The sequence below is a fragment of the Canis aureus genome, chromosome 13 (genome assembly GCF_053574225.1).
Source record: "Canis aureus isolate CA01 chromosome 13, VMU_Caureus_v.1.0, whole genome shotgun sequence".
NCBI classification, from domain to species: Eukaryota; Metazoa; Chordata; class Mammalia; order Carnivora; family Canidae; genus Canis; species Canis aureus.
This window is the reverse complement of record NC_135623.1, coordinates 16,041,320-16,059,100: the sequence shown is the minus strand read 5'-3', so window position 1 is coordinate 16,059,100 and position 17,781 is coordinate 16,041,320. Positions and strand designations below refer to the sequence as shown.

The following is a 17,781-nucleotide window of genomic DNA, read 5'->3' as shown; positions in this document are numbered from 1 at the left end:
AAACAACACAAGTTTGAACTGCCAAGGTCCACTTAACTTGGATGTTTCTTGATAAATACAATATTGTAAATGTATTTTCTCTTCCTTATGATTTTCTTCATAATGTTTTCTTTAGCTCACTTTACTATAAAAATGCACTACATAATATATAAAATATATTTAATCAACTATTTATCAGTAAGTCTTCCAGTGAAGAGTAAGCTATTAGTAGTTAAATTTAGGGGAGTCAAAAGTTATATAAAGATTTTCAACTGCATAGGAAGTTGATACCCCTAAACCCCACATTGTTCGATAGTCAACTGTATGTATTTTCATAAACAGTTTTGTAAATTCCAATTCTTCCAAATTATTTGGTGCTTTTCCATAAAAAGAAATAAAACACATGAAATTACTAAACAGAAATTACCTATGAGGGACTCTTAGAACCACAGGCCCAGGTGAGGACTCTACATTACCTTGCTCTTTTCTTTTTCCAGTCTCTCCAAAGATAATATACTCTCTCCCTCTACTCCATACTAAGAATTACACATATCCTCAAACATTACCAGTGATTACTTCTAAGAGTTATGAGTGGTTTTTATATTTTTTAAATTTTCCATTCATTTCTATCATGAGCTTTTCTATTTTTATAATCAAAGGAAAATGTTTTTAAAATGTATTTTATACAAAATAAGTAGAATTAAAAGATAAATATACACTTTCCTTTTTGACACTAAGAAATAAAACATGAATTTAGGACTTATCCCAAAGAATTCCCAAATTAGAATAAGACATAGTAACAGACATGATTCACACCTGTTTTTCAGTGGTTTTCTTTCTAGCTTCTGCCCTCTCTTCTAATTCTTCCAATTCATTATCCTCAGTATCAAGATCATCATCATCATGTTCATCATCATCATCAAACTCCTCCTCCTCATCAAAACCCTCTTCATCATCATCTTCTATCTCAGCTCCAGAATCTTCATCTTCATCATCGTCATCATCATCATCTTCCTCTTCTTCCTCTTCCTCTTCTTCTTCATCATCTGTTGCATCTCCTGTTTTACCTTCCATATTACTTAGGTCTGAAATCAAAAGTGCCTGCAAGCCATTCCGTAATTTGATGTAGCTAAAAAAGAAAAAAAAAAATCACAAAGCATTTTGAGTCAGCTATTCATTACACACACCAACACAAATGATCATCTTACCAGAATAAAAAAAACAAAAAACAAGTATATATACACATACATACACACCCAACACTATGTTTATATTAATAAAATCGGGTGTTTCTGCAGAGGGGAATCTCAAACACTTAACAGTTCCTGAGTAGCTAAAGAGAAAAGAGACATTTCACTTTATCTTTGAATTCTGAACTACGAAAATACATTTACCTATTCAAAAACCGAATCTCAAAGGAGTGAAACCAACAAACCCACAACTTGGCTTCTCCTACTATTTTTTTAATTTATAAGTCCTTAATAAATATTTTACCATACCACAGGACTTAACAGAAACACCAGAAACTATCACTCAATGCACAGGGCAGTCAGGCCAGCTTAAATATTAAAGCAAAATCTCATGTATTGAGTTGCTTCCGTTTTGTACAATGTATTTGATATTTTTTATCTCTGTTGCTTCCATTTTGTACAATGTATTTGATATTTTTATCAGTTTCCAGAGCTGCTTTTATGATTAAAAAAAAGTGGTTACAACTCTAAGAAAATTAAAACTAAATCCCACACAGACTGGTAGCCTAGCAGGAAAATGACTATCCTATTAGTAAAACTGCTATGCCAGTTTGATAACTGAGTGCCTACTATTAAATTCTTCTGCTTATACTTATTCTTTCATGTGTTATTCAATAGCATTTACTTAACAGCCTTTAATGTATCAGGTACCATGCTACATTAAGAGTAAAGTTCGTAAAACCACATTTCACCATCTAGTAAAATATGATGCAATTAAGCCAGTACAATCTGGAATGATAGAGCTAAACATGGAATGTTAGAAAGAAGGAAGCAATAAGAGAAGCCTTTAAAGGAAGGTACAATTAAGCCCTGAAGATGAAAAACCTTTGGAAATGACATTAAATACTATGGCTCAGTGAGTGGTTCCTTTTTTCTCTCCCCTTTCATTTACAACTAATCAGACTTTCATAACTAAAACAACAACAACCAACAACAAAAATGGCCCTAAATAGCAAACCAGGAAACTGCAACATCCATCCATGTAATTCAAAGTGGATAGATTGGGCAGCCCGGGTGGCTCAGTGGTTTAGTGCCACCTTCAGCCCAGGGCGTGATCCTGGAGACCCGGGATCCAGTCCCACGTCGGGCTCCCTGCATGGAGCCTGCTTCTCCCTCTGCCTGTGTCTCTGCCTCTCTCTCTCTCTCTCTGTCTGTCTGTGTGTGTGTGTGTGTGTCTCATGAATAAATAAATAAAATCTTTAAAACAAACAAACAAAGTGGGTAGATTGGGCCATGGAGAGGCTGTGGGAGCCAGTGTCAGCAGGTCCAGCAGCAGAACAGCACAATGTTTTGGGCACAAGAGGTAGAGGGGCAAAGCAGTGGGTTGAGGTCTACCCAGCTGTGGAATTCTGCAGCTGGAAGGACCCATTGCTCTGAGGAGTAACAGTAATGACTGTAGGGAGGGAAAAGAAAGGGAAGTAATCAAACAACCAGAATGTAAAGAAAACATCTCCTGTTGTGTGTCCCCAGGAAAGGGGGACCACATCCAAAGACCTCTGGGTACCCCAACTGGAGGATCCTCCTACCAGGCTCTGGACACACCCAAAGCCTCAAAAGCCAAGTATACCCCTTCCTCCCAACTCTGCTTGCTTGCTTCCTTCTTTCTTTCCTTCCTTCCGTCCTCTCTCCTTTCCTTCCTTCCTTCCCTTTTTCTAAATCATCTACTTCCAACCTTAGCAATAAATCAACTCTGGTGTACTATAGTACCACCTTCTGGAAAACAAAAAGAAAGCTCCTAATTTACCAACCTGTTGAACTATTAAAATCAAAGTAAACAAAACCTTGCTTATGTAAGAAAGGTGTTTGCTATAAAATGCTGCAGCAAAGGCACTTTTCATCAAACACCATCAAAAATCACAAAAAGGAAATGACAATTTTCTAGCAACTGAACCCAAAGACATGGAATATTGCAACCTTAACTGGTAAGAATTCAAAATATTATGAAGAAATTCAACAAGCTACAGAAACTCCAGGCAATACAATGATCTCAGAAAGAAAATGAATGAACATAAAGAGTACTTTACCAAAGATACTGAAATTCTAAAAAAATAAAAATCTAAAAAATAGAAATTTCAGAGCTGAAGAAATTAATAAATGAGAGGGATAAAGAGTGCATTGAGAATGTACTAGAAATTGAGCAGATAGGTGGAAAAGAGAATTAACAAGCTGGAAGATAGGAATCTAGAAATGATTCTGGTGAAAAAGAAGAGAAAATAAAGATTTTTTAAAAGTGAGGAAACCCAATGAAAATTATTAAAATTCATTAGGAAAGCCAACATAAGAATAATGGGCATTCCAGAAAAAGAGGAGAGAATGTAGGTGGCATTGAGTTTATTTAACAAAATAATAGCTGACAACTTCCTAAACCTGGAAAAGGAACTGGATACACAAGTCCACAAAGCCAACAGAACACCTTATTATCTCAGTGCAAAAAGACCTTCTTCAAAACACATTATACTAAAACTGTTAAGGGGCGCCTAGCTGGCTCAGTCAGTTGAGCTTCCGATTCTTTCATTTGACTCAGGTCAAACTTCTTTGATCTTGGGATTATAAATTCAAGCAGCACATCTGGTTTAGAGATTAATTAAAAATAAAATCTTTTTAAAAGAATTTTAAAAGAAATAATAAAACTGCCAAAAATCAATGATTAAAAAAAATGTTTTGAAGTAGCTAGGGAAAAGATAGTAACCTACAAAGGAACTCATATTAGGCTATCAGCAAATTTCTCAGCAGAAAACCTACAGACCAAGAAAGTGGAATGACCTATTCAAAATGTTGAAAGATAAAAACTGTCAGCCAAGGATACTCTGACCAAGTTATCCTTCAAATATGAAAGAGAGGGGATCCCTGGTGGCTCAGCGGCTTAGCGCTTGCCTTTGGCCCGGGGTGCGATCCTGGAGTTCCGGGATCGAGTCCCACGTCGGGCTCCCGGCATGGAGCCTGCTTCTCCCTCCTCCTGTGTCTCTGCCTCTCTCTCTCTCTATGTCTATCATAAATAAATAAATCTTAAAAAAAAATTTACAAAAGAGAAATAAAGGCCTTCCCAAACAAAAAACTAAGAGAGTTTACCACCATTAGACCTTACTTAACAAGAAATGCTAAAAGGAGCTCTTCAAGCTGAATGAAAAGACATAAGTACACTAAACTATGATTAAGGTAATACAAAGAAAACTGCAATTCTTTTTTTTGAATATATTAAATTCTGGGGAATGTGGGTGGCTCAGCTGGTAAACATCTACCTTGGCTCTCAGGTCATGATCCCAGAGTCCTAGGATAGAGTCTCATGTCTCTCCAGCTGGGAGTCTGCTTCTCCCTCTGCCTCTCTCCCACTCATGTTCTCTCGCTTATGCACACACATGCACTCTCTCTCTCAAATAAGTATTTTTTTAAAAAAATATTAAACTCTTAATTATAAAAATTAAAGGAAAAGAGCATTAAAATAACTACAGCTATTACAACTTAGTAACAAAACCACAGCATAAAAAGAAATAATTTGCGATACCAAAAATATAAAAAAAAAAAACGTAAAATGATGGAACCTTTATCGACAAATGAAGAAAAATTGGTATCAGAAGAAAAAGAACTATTTTATTTATGAAATTTTTTTTCATAATTGAGTTTTTATTGGTTGTCTGAGGATCAGTACAGACATTTCAATTTGTACAATTCTTAATGTACATACCAAAAATCTAAAAAAATCATGCAGTTGTGATTCTTTTCCAAGTTATTCCAGTGACCTTCTAGCTTAAAATTTGGAGGCAAATTTTCTTAAATAGTATATCAAGCACCAATATCTTCAAATGTTGATATGCTGTTACATTAAGTCCCATTAATTCACAATTTAATATCATATATACTACATACTCAAATTTTTAATATTGCATAGCACATTAACAAAGTTACTAGAAAAAACTGGACTACTACAACCGAGATGTTAGAGTGCACCCCTCCCCCCTGACTTGCATGTACCTATGTTCTCTCTCTTTCTCTCTCCCTCAAATAGATAAATCTTTAAAAAATATATTCCCCTGGATTGTACAAGAAAGGAGACAGGGAACACTGATAAGACATGGTATATGATATCAATCTGACTTGGCTTCTTTTTCTCCTGCTTCATCCAAGGTTGAACTCTCATTTTTAGTTTCTCCATTTTCTGCAAGTAGTCTTTTCATTTCTTAGCCACTTCAGCCTTTTTTTCCCCTTTGTCTGCACTTTTTTGTCTGAAGATTTATCCTTTCCTGCTGCCTCTTTTGGGTTTCATTCCTACTTTTGCAGGAGCAGGTTTAGCTGACAGCCTCACTGACCTCCTCTTGCGCTCTTTCTTTGCCACCCTCTCAGTGGAGCTGACCTTATTCTTGAGCATCAGAGTGAGTGAGGCAGGTGTGCGCTAGGTGCCTGCAGCCACAGGGACAGAGAACTTTCTCAAAGCTGGGCTGCCTGACCACTGCTGCTCCTCCTGCCCTATATCTATGAAATGTTTTATGTAATCCTCATGATAACCACAAAGCAAAAATCTAGAGCAGAGACAGAAACAAAAAAAAAAAGGAGAGACTAAACAAATCACCATGGAAAACCACCAACTTACAAAAGTAGACAGAAATAGAAGGAAAAAGAAACAATGGAGACAACAAAATAACCAGATGGCAAAAAACAAGATGGCAGTAATAAATCCTTACATATCAATAACCCCCCCCAAAGGTAATGGATTAAACTCATCAATCAAAAGGCAAAGAGTGGCTGAATGAATAAAAAAGCAAGACCCAACTATATGCTGCCTACAGGAGACTCATTTCATTCAGCTCTAAAGACACACATAGTTTAAAAAAACCAAAACCAAAACGAAACCCACATGTATTTGAAGTGGAATCAAAAGAAGGTAGACCTAGCCATACTTTGATCAGACAAAATAGACTTCAAAATAAAGACAGTCATTATATAATGATAAAGGTATCAGCTCATCAAGATAGATACATATAACAATCATAAATGTGTGTTCCCAACACCCAAGCAACAAAATATATTAAGCAAATAATAACAAATCTTAAGGGAAAAATAAACAATAATTATATCAGCAATGGGTAGATTGTCCAGAAAGAAAATCAACAAGGAAACATTGGGATTGAACCACACTTAAGAACAAATGTACTTAATAGACATATGAAACATTCCATTCAAGAGCAGCAAAATACATTCCTCTCAAGTGCACATAGAACAGTCTCCAGCTTAGATCATAATAGGCTACAAAACAAGTCTCAGCAAATTTAACATTGAAATCATACCAAGTATCTTCTCTGACTGCAATGGTATGAAACTAAAAGGAAAGTGAGAAGATCTATAAATATGTGGAAACTAAAAAAGACACATCTAACCAATTAAGTCAAAGAAAAAAATCAAAAGAGAAAAAATATCCCAATACAAATGAAAATGGAAATACAACATACCAAATATTGTGGGACATCCAAAAGCATTTCTGAGAGGACAACTTATAGCAACAAACACATATATTAAGAAATCAGAGGAGCACCTGAATGGCTTAGTCAGTTAAGCATCTGCCTTCGGCTCAAGTCATGTCTCAGGGTCCTGGGATAGAGCCCCACATAGGCTCCCTGCTCAGCAAGGAGTCTGCTTCTCCCTCTCCCTCTGCCCCTCCCTACTCATACTCACTGTCTCTGTCAAATAAATAAATAAAATATTTTTAAAAATTAGAAATATTTCAAATAACTTAACTTTGTACCTCAAGACATCAGAAAAGTACAAATTAAGCCCTAAATTATCAGAAGGAAGGAAATAATAAAGATCCTAGGAGAAACAAATGAAATACCAACAAATTACCTAAGCTAGAAGAAATGGATACATTTCAGGAACACACGACCTATCAAAACTGAATCTGGGACACCTGGGTGGTACAGTGGTTGAGTGTCTGCCTTCTGCCCAGGGCATGATTCTGGAGTCCCAGGATTGAGTCCCACATCAGGCTCCCTGCATGGGGCCCGCTTCTCTCTCTGCCTATCTCTACCTTTCCCTCTGTGTCTCTCATGAATAAATAAATAACATTAAAAAAAAAAACTTAAAAAAAAAACTGAATCAAGAAGAAATAGAAAATCGGAATAAACCAATAACAAAGAGACTGAATCAGCAACCAAAAAACTCCCACCACAGAAAAATTTAGGACCAAATATCATCATTAGGGAATTCTACCAAATATTTAAGGAAGAATTAACATCTCAAATCTTCCTCAAATTCTTTTAACATATCAAGGAGGAGGGAACACTTCCAAACCATTCTACAAACCCAGCATTACAATGATATCACAAGAAAACTATAAGCCAATATCCTTAATGAACACAGATGCAGGGATCCCTGGGTGGCGCAGCGGTTTGGCGCCTGCCTTTGGCCCAGGGCGCGATCCTGGAGACCCGGGATCGAATCCCACGTCGGGCTCCCGGTGCATGGAGCCTGCTTCTCCCTCTGCCTATGTCTCTGCCTCTCTCTCTCTCTCTCTGTGACTATCATAAATAATAAATAAAAAAAAATTAAAAAAAAAAAAATGAACACAGATGCAAAAATCAAAATATTACCAAACCAAGTGAAGAATACATTAAAAGGATTATACACTATAACTAAGTGGGAACTATCTCTGGGATGCAAAGAAGATTCAATACATGCAAACCAATAAATGTAAAACATCACATCAACAAAATGAAAGATAGGGCAGCCGGGTGGCTCAGCAGTTTAGCGCCACCTTTGGCCCAGAGCGTGACCCCGAGGTCCCAGGATAGAGTCCCACGTTGGGCTCCCTGCATGGAGCCTGCTTCTCCCTCTGACTGTGTCTCTGCCCCTCTCTCTCTGTCTGTCTCTCCTGAATAAATAAATAAAATCTTAAAAAATAAATAAAATAAAATAAAATAAAATAAAATAAAATAAAATAAAATAAAATAAAATAAAATAAAAGGTAAAAATCAAATGATCATCTCCATACATGCCAAAAAAGCATTTGACATAATACATCCTTTCATGATAAAAACCCTTAACAGACTGGGCATAGAAGGAACATATCCCAAACATAATAAAGGCTCTATGTGACAAACCCACAGTTAATATTACAAGCATACCTCTGAAATACTGTATGTTGGCCCCAGATCACCACAATAAAGCAAATATCACAATAAAGCGATTCATATGAATTTGTTTTCCAATGCATATAAAAGTTATATTTATACTATTCTATTAAGTATGCAAACACCATTGTCTTTAAAAAGTACATACTTTTTTTTTTAAAGGACATACTTTAATTAAGGATATTTTATTGCTAAAAAATGCTAATCACCATCTGAGCTTTCAGCAAATCATAATCACTGATCACAGACCACATAACAAATAAAAAAAATTGAAACATTGTGAGAATTATCAAAATGGGATAGAGAGACATGGAGTGAGTGAATGCTGTTGGAAAAATGGTACCAACAGATTTGCTTGACACAGGGTTGCCATAAACGCTCTATTTGAAAAAAATGCAGTATCTGTGAAGCACAATAAAATGAAGTATGCCTGTATACTAAATGAAGAAAAATTTTAAGTGTTTTCTCTAAGATCAGAAACAAGACAATGATGTCCACTCTTACTACTTCTATTCAAATAGTACTAAAGCCCTAGCTCAAGCAATTAGGCAAGACAAAGATATAAAAGGCACTCAAATCAGAAAAGAAGAATTAAAAATTACCATTATCTGCTGATGATATGATCTTAGAGAAAATCTCAAAGAATCAATCCAAAAACTATTGGAATTAATCAACATTTCAGTAAACTGGCAGATAAACTATGAATCAACAAACCAATTGCATTCCTTTATAGTAATGATAAAGCATTTGAAAAACAAAGAAAACTATCTCATTTACAGTAGCATCAAAAACTATGAAATATTTAAGAATAAATTTATGCAAGGAAGTGAAAGATCTGTACAATGAAAATAATACTTTGCTAAAAGAAACTTAAAAAGAGGTCAATGGAAAGACATCCCATGTTCATGAGTGAGAAGAATTAATATTATCAAAATGGCCATGCTACCCTACAGATTCAATGCAATCATTGAATATCAAAATATCAAAGGCATTCTTCACAGAAATAGAAGAAACAATCCTAAAAGTTGTGTGGAACCACAAAAGATTTTGAATAGCCAAAGAAATTGTGAGAAAAAAAACAATAAAGCCAGAGGTATTATTACACTTCTGGATTTCAAACTATACTATAAAGCTATACTAATAAAAAACAGTATGACACTGGCACAAAAATAAGACACATCAACCAGTAGAACAGAATAAAGAGCCCAGAATTAAATCCCTGGATATATAAATCCCTGGATATATGGTCAATCAATATTCAATAAAGCTAAGAATACCCAATGGAGAAAGGATATTCTCTTCAACAAATGGTGCTGTAAAAACCAGAGAAACACATGCAGAGCAGCGAAACTGGATCCCTATCTCACACCACTCACAAAAACTGAAATGGATTGAAGACTTACATGTAGACCTGATACCATAAAATTCCTAGAAAAAAATGTTGGGAAGAAACTCATCAATACTGGGCTTGGCACTTGATGTGATGAGCACTGGGTGTTATGCTATATGTTGGCAAATTGAACTCCAATAAAAAATTTTAAAATTTTTTAAAAAAAGAAGCAACATTAGAATAAAGTGGCCAGCTGCAGGCATGGAAAAAAATAATACCGGGCTTGGCAATGATTTTTCTAACACAATGTCAAAAGCACTAACAACAAAACCAAAAAACAAATAGTGCTACATCAAACCCAAAAGCATCTGTACAGCCCAAGAAACAATATGAAAAGACAACCTACAGAACAGGAGAAAATTTTTATCCAACCATATACTGAATTAGGAGTTAATATCAAAAAAAAAAGGAGTTAATATCCAAAATATATAAATAACAAGGTCAACTTAATAACAAAAACAATTCAATTAAAAAATGAGAACTAAATAGACACTTTTCCAAAAAGAACATCAAAATGGCCAACAGACATGAAAAAGATGCTCAACGTCACAGTTATCTGGGAAATACAAATCAAAACCACAATAAGATACTACCTCATACCTGTTAGAACAGCTATCATCTCAAGAAGACAAAAGACAACAGCTGCTGGCAAGAATGTGATGAAAAGAAATCCCTTACACATTGCTGGTAGGTATGTAAATTGGTCCAACTACTATGAAAAACAATGTGGAAATTCCTCAAAAAATTAAAAATAGATCTACCATGTGATCCAGCATTTCCACCTCTGAAAATATACCCAAAGAAAATGAAAACAGGAATTCGACAAGATACATGCACTCATATGCTTACGGCAGTATTAATCACAATAGCCAAGATATGGAAACAACCCAAATGCCCATCAATGAATGAATGGATAAAGCAGATGTGGCCCATATACACAAAGGAATATTATTTAGCCATGAGAAAGGACAAAATGGATAGACCTTGAGCACATTACGCTAAGTGAGATAAGTCAGAGAAAAACAAGTACTGTAAGATATCATTTATATGTGGTATCTAAATAAGTTAAATCTATAAAAAGGAAAATAGAATGGTGTGTGTGTGTATATATATATACGGATAATATAGAAAATATTGTACTATAATTATGTAATGTGATAAACATCACTACATCAGCAATCATATTATGATATATAAATATATCAAAGTGTATGCTGTATACCTTAAACTTACACAGTGTTACGTGCCAAACTTACTCAACAAAAAAAGAAAAAAAAAATGTCTAGCAGAAACTGGGAAGAATAATATGCAAAGAAAGACAGGGAAAGGACCCTCTGGCTTAAGATGAAAGATTGAACAAATGGATTTATCTACTTGTGTATCAAAAATCTCATGTAGGGATCCCTGGGTGGCGCAGCGGTTTGGCACCTGCCTTTGGCCCAGGGCGCGATCCTGGAGACCCGGGATCGAATCCCACATCGGGCTCCCGGTGCATGGAGCCTGCTTCTCCCTCTGCCTGTGTCTCTGCCTCTCTCTCTCTCTCTCTATCATAAATAAATAAAAATTAAAAAAAAAATCGCATGTAAATAACAAAAAAAAATTGTGGCTATATTTTGTTTTAGTTTTGTTTGAGAATAAAATCATGACAGATAATAGAAAAGGACACTGCTAGCAGATTGGAAATGTTTAGAAATTATTAGAAGACACAGGGTGGCTAGATGGCTCAGGTGACTCTTGCTTTTGGCTCAGGTCATGATTGTGAGATTGAACTCTGTGGGGCTCCGTGCTCAGCACAGAGTTTCCTTGAGGTTCTCTCTCTCTCTCTCTCTCTCTTCCTCTGTTCCTCCCCCAGCTTGCATGTGCACTCTCTTTAAAGTAAATCTTTAAAAAAAAAAAAAATAAATAAAAAATAAAGTAAATCTTTTTAAAATAATAAAATAAAAAAATAAAATAGCACCCCAATCTCTATCCTCTTTTACCCTGCTTTAACTTTTTTCACAGCATTTATCAACACTGGGCTCCTTCCTTCCTTCTCTCTTTCTTTGACTGTACCTTATTTCAGCTCTCAGGGCAAAGCTATTCTTTTTCTTCACAGCTATACCACAGCACCAAAGACACTGTCTGGCACTTAGGAAATATTTAAGAAACATTTGTTGAATGAACAAAAGGAGGTTAATGCCTGATACAAGATAGGACTCAATATTTGCTAAATGAAAATCTAACACCTAGTTTTATAAAACTAAAGAAAAGTATGTGTACACATGTACACATTAAATGTATATAAAAGGGAACACCTGGGTGGCTCAGAGGTTATGTGTCTGCCTTCGGCTCAGGGCGTGATCCTGGAGTCCCCAGATTGAGTCCCATATTGGACTCCCTGCATGGAGCCTGCTTCTCCCTCTGCCTATGTGTCTGCCCCTCTGTGTGTGTGTCTCTCATGAATAAACAAAAAAAATCTTTTAAAAGAATTAAAAGGACAGAAACCAAATTTAACAGTTATATATAAAGAAAGGGGAATAAAAGAGCAGCATACAAAATTCTATGCTTCATAATTTCTCTATACTCCATAATTTCTGTACTTTTTCAACCATTTTTTTAAAATTTTATTTAAATTCAATTTGCCAACATATCGTATAACACCCAGTTGCTCATCCCATCAAGTTTTCTCAATCTTTTGTAATAAAAATATGTTCACTTATTATTTGTATAATAAAAATAATTTAATGAAAATCCCAAACCTACTAGTTAACAAATTACAAACATACATACAAAGCCCTTAGCTTTATAGAGGGTTAACTTTTATAAATCAACATCAAATCCATTTAAAGAGTCATGGGAAGGAAGCCTGAGTGACTCAGGGGTTGAGTGTCTGCCCTCAGCTCAGGGCATGATCTTGGGGTTCTGGGATCGAGTCTCGCATCAGGCTCTCCACGTGGAGTCTGCTTCTCCCTCTGCTTGTGTCTCTGCCTCTCTCTCTGCGTCTCTCATGAATAAATAAAATCTTATTAAAAAAAAAAAGAGTCACACACACAAAAATGTTCTTTATCATTACTTCTATTCCACATTATATTAGAAGTCCTACTCAATGAAAAATGACCAAAATATAAAAAGTAAGGCAGGGCACCTGGGTGGCAGTGTCTGCCTTCGACTCAGGTCATGATCCTGGAGTTCTGGGATCAAATCCCGCATTGGGCTCCCTGCTCAGGGGGAGTCTGCTTTTCCCTCTGCCCCCCTCACCCTGCTCATGCGTGCGTGCTCGCTCTTTCTCTCTCTGTGAAACAAACTTTTTTTTAAAAAAGGCAAAAATACTGAAAGCTAAAAAATTACACTGCAGATTATATGATTACCTAGAGAATATGAGAATTTAGAAAAAAAAATATTAGTACTAAACAGAGTTCAGAGTAAACTATCCAAATAAGAACCATGAACAAAAAAAATCATGATCTTTCCTATCTACCAAACCAATTAAAATGAGATTTAAATATAAGACCCTATTCACAAAAACAGAAACTATAAAATACCTAAATATATACTTAATAACATTAGCTAACATGTTAAATGTGTTAACTTACACATTTTAACCACTGCATCCTCACAATAACCCTAATGAGTTATTTAAGACTCCCATTTTATGGATGAGGAACCTAAAGCACAAAAAGGGTTTTTCATTTGCCCAAGCTTCACAGAGACTGACCCAAGCAGCACGGCACTAGAACCCATTCTTGTTACTACTATTCAACAGTCAATAGGAAAACTAGAAAACTGCAGAAGAAAACAGAAGACCTGACTAGCCATACCATGCTACTGAATGGGAACAGTCAATATTAAAAAGATACAAATTCCTCCCCCAAATAAATCTCTAAATTCAAGGCAATTAAAAAAAAAAAAAAGTTTTTTGTGGATCATACCATACAAACTTATTTTAAAATTCACGGGGACAAGAACACATAAATGGCAAGAACATTTGAAAAAGGGAAATTATGAGGTGGAATGGCCTTACGAATTATAAAAATATAAATTTTTAAATCAACTGAAATCAAACAGTATACTGATACAGGAACACAGATCAACGAAAGGACATTCTACAAACAGCAGCATTTACAACACTGTTGCAGCACCATTTGCTACAATTCATAAATGATGCTGAAACAACAGGCAATTCATTTGAGGGTAAAAAAAAATATTACCTCTTTACACTGAACACGTATAAATTTGAGAGATTATAGAGCTAAAAGGGAAAAATGTTCTTAAAGTATTTAAGTAATTAAGAGGAAATCTGTTATAATATTGGGGTGAAGAAAAATCTGTGTTCAAGGAGACACAAAATCCAGTTTATAAAGGAAAAAAAAAAACTGGAAAGGTTTCACTATATTGTAATTTTATTTTTTTCTAAAACAAAGCATCATAAACAAAATCAAAGGGCAAACTGTATACAGGCATATCTCAGAGATACTGCAGGTTCAGGTCCAGACTGCTACAAGAAAACAAATATTGGGATCCCTGGGTGGCACAGCAGTTTGGTGCCTGCCTTTGGCCCTGGGCGCGATCCTGGAGACCCGGGATCAAATCCCGCGTCGGGCTCCCTGCATGGAGCCTGCTTCTCCCTCTGCCTGTGTCTCTGCCTCTCTCTCTCTCTGTGACTATCATGAATAAATAAATAAAATCTTTAAAAAAAAAAGAAAAAAGAAAACAAATATTATAATAAAGCGAGTCAAATGAATTTTTTGGTTTGTTTCCGCTATACTGCCATCTGCTAAGTGTGCAATAGCATTATATCTTTAAAAAAAAAAAAAAAGTACATGGGCAGCCCCGATGGCTCAGCGGTTTAGCACCGCCTTCGGCCCAGGGTGTGATCCTGGAGTCCTGGAGACCCAGGATCGAGTCCCACATCGGGCTCCCTGCATGGAGCCTGCTTCTCTCTCTGCCTGTCTCTCTCTCTCTCTCTCTCTCTCTCTCTCTGTGTCTCTTGTGAATAAATAAATACAATCTTAAAAAAAAAAAAAAAAACCTGTTTAAAAGGCAGCCCCGGTGGCTCAGCGGTTTAGCACCACCTTCAGCCCAGGGCCTGATCCTGGAGACCCAGGATCGAGTCCCACGTCAGGCTCCCTGTATGGAGCCTGCTTCTCCCTCTGCCTGTGTCTCTGCCTCTCTCTCTCTCTCTCTCTCTCTCTCTCCTGTGTCTCTGCCTCTCTCTCATGAATAAATAAATAAAATCTTTAAAAAAAGATGAAAAAAAACCTGTTTAAAAAAAAAAAGTACATACCCTAGTTTAAAAGTACTTTATTGCTAAAAAATGCTTATCATCACCCAAGCTTTAGTGAGTTGTAATCTTTTGGCTGGTGGAAGGTCTTGTTTCAATGTTCATGGCTGCTGACTGATCATGGTAGTGGTTGCTGAAGGATGGGTTAACTGTGGCAATTTCTTAAAATAAGACAACAGTGAAGTTGCCTCTGCATCAATTAACTCTTCCTTTCAAAAATGATCTCTCTGTAGCATGTGATGCTGTTTGAAAGCATTTTATCCATAGTAGAATTTCTCTAAAGATTAGAGGTAATCTTCTCAAACCCTGCCACTGCCTTACCAACTAAGTTTATATAATATTCTAAATCCTTTGTTGTCCTTTGAACACTCTTCATAGCATCTTCAGCAGGAATACAGTCTATCTCAAGAAACCACTTTCTTTGTTCATCCTCATTCATTCAAGTTTTATTAAGTTTTGCAGCAATGCAGTCACACCTTCAGGCTCCACTTCTAGTTCTCTTCCTCTTTCCACCCCATCTACAGTTATTTCCCCCACAGAAACCTTAAGCCCCTTAAAAGTCATCCATGAGAGTTGGAATCAACTTCTTCCAAACTCCTGCTCATGTATTTGCAGGTAGTTTGACCTATTCCCATGCATCACCAATATTCTCAACAACATCTTAGAATGGTGAATCCTTTCCAGAAGGTTTTCAATTTACTTTGCCCAGTACTTGCCCAATTTATATTGCCCAGATCCATCAGAGGAATCACACTATCTGTGGCAGTTATAGCCTTATAAAATCTATTTGTTAAATAAAGCTTACAAGTCAAAATTATTCCTTGATACATGGGCTGCAGAATGGATGCTGTGTTAGCAGGCATGAAAACAACATTCATCTCACTGTACATCTCCATTAGAGCTCTTGGATGACCAAGTGCATTGCCAATGAGTACTAAGATTTTAAAAGCAATCTTTTTTTTCCACGTGGTAAGTCTCAACAGTGGGTTTAAATATTCAATAAGCCACATTGTAAATAGATGTGCTATCATCCAGGCTTTGTTGTTCCATTTATAGAACAGAGGCAGAGTAGATTAAGCATAATTCTAAAGGGCCTTAGGATTTTCAGAATGGTAACTGAGAACTGGCTTCAATTTAGAGTCACCAGCTGCCATTAGGTCCTAGCATGAGTCCGCCTGTCCTTTGAAGCCACGCAATGATTACTCCTCTATAGCTATCAAAGTCCTAGAGAAGAACATCTTCTTCCAATAGAAGGCTGTTTCATTTATACTGAAAAACTGCTGTTCAGTGTAGCCACCTTCTTTAATTATCTAAACTAGATCTTCTGGATAACTTGCTGCAGCTTCTACATCTTGCTGCTTCACCCTGCAATTTTTTTAAGGTGTATTTATGGATTTGTATATATGGATGGATGGATGGATGGATGGATTTGAGAGAGCGAGCAAAAGAGAGAGCACAAGCAGGGAGGAGGGGTAGAAGGAGAAGCAGACTCCCGGCTGAACAGAGAGCCCAACAAAGGGTTCTGTCCCAGGACCCTGGCTGAAAGCATGACCTGAGCCAAAGGCAGACACTTAACCAAATGAGCCACCTGGCGCCCCCTGCATCTTGCGCTTTCATTTTACGGAGACAACTCTTTCTTCAAATCTCATAAACCAACCTCTGATAGCTTCAAAATTTTCTTCTGCAGCTTCACCTCTCCCAGCCTTTATAAAACTGAAGAGAGTTAGGGGCCTTGTTCTGGATTAGCCTTTTTTTAAGGAAATAATGTTCTATCCAGACCACTCAACTTTCTCCATATCAAGCTGTTTTGCTCTCTCATCCTCCTTATCATTTGTGTATTCACTGAAGTAGCACTTCTAATTGCATTCACAACTTGGCTAACTGGCTGAAGAGGTCTAGTTTTCAGTCTATCTCAGCTTTCAACATGCCTTCCTCACTAAGCTAAATTTTTTCCAGCTTTTGATTTAAAGTGAGACACACAGGGTTCTTCCTTTAACTTATACACTTAAAGGTCACTATAGAGTTATTAATTGGCCTAATTTCAGTATCGTTATATATCAGGGAACAGGTAAGCCCAAATGGAGGAAAGAGACAGGGGAATGGCCAGTCACTGGACTAATCAGAATATACACTAAATTTATCAACTAAGCTTGCCATCTTATGTGGCCGTACTTTTGGCATCCCAAAACAATTACAATAGTAATATCAAAGATAACTGATATAATAATATAATAATAACTGATACTAATCTAACATGTTACATTATAGTATAACAATATAGTAATAATGGAAAAAGTCTGAAATATTGTGAGAATTACCAAAATGGGGCACAGGGATACAAAGTGAGCAAATGCTGCTAGAAAGTGGTGCTGATAGACTTCCTTGACACATGGTTGCCACAAACCTTCAACTTGTAAAAAAAAGAATATGCAGTAGCTGTGAGGTGCAATAAAGCAAAGCACAATAAGGTAAGGTATGCCTGTACTGAGAGAAGAGATTAACAATATACAAAAAGTTCTTTCACGTTAATGAGCAAAGAAACAAAACAAATGAAAATGAGTTTTAAAAAGATATACAAACATTTCAAGAAATACAAGACAGCCAATAAATGATGCTGAAACTCACTAGAAATCACGATAACTGAATTAAAATAATAACATATTTTTCATCCAGCAAATTAGCTAAATAAATAAAAATTAATGCTAACCAATACCGACAAGGGGAGAGAATATTCTCACAACCTCAACTGGTATAGTATTTTTATAGGGAAATATGACTATCCCT

General features: G+C 36.2%; 1 protein-coding gene and 1 pseudogene across 4 annotated transcripts in view; both read right to left on the bottom strand.

Moving 5' to 3' along the window:
• NRDC (nardilysin convertase) overlaps positions 1–17,781 on the bottom strand; it is a 90,968-nt gene that overhangs the window by 51,917 nt on the left and 21,270 nt on the right. For all 4 annotated transcript variants that reach the window (XM_077844924.1, XM_077844920.1, XM_077844922.1 and 1 more), the window contains exon 2: positions 796–1,108. In XM_077844924.1, the coding sequence (XP_077701050.1) occupies positions 796–1,108 (313 nt within the window). The remainder of the gene's footprint in view (positions 1–795; positions 1,109–17,781) is intronic.
• On the bottom strand, positions 5,162–6,473 carry LOC144281549 (non-histone chromosomal protein HMG-14 pseudogene; annotated as a pseudogene).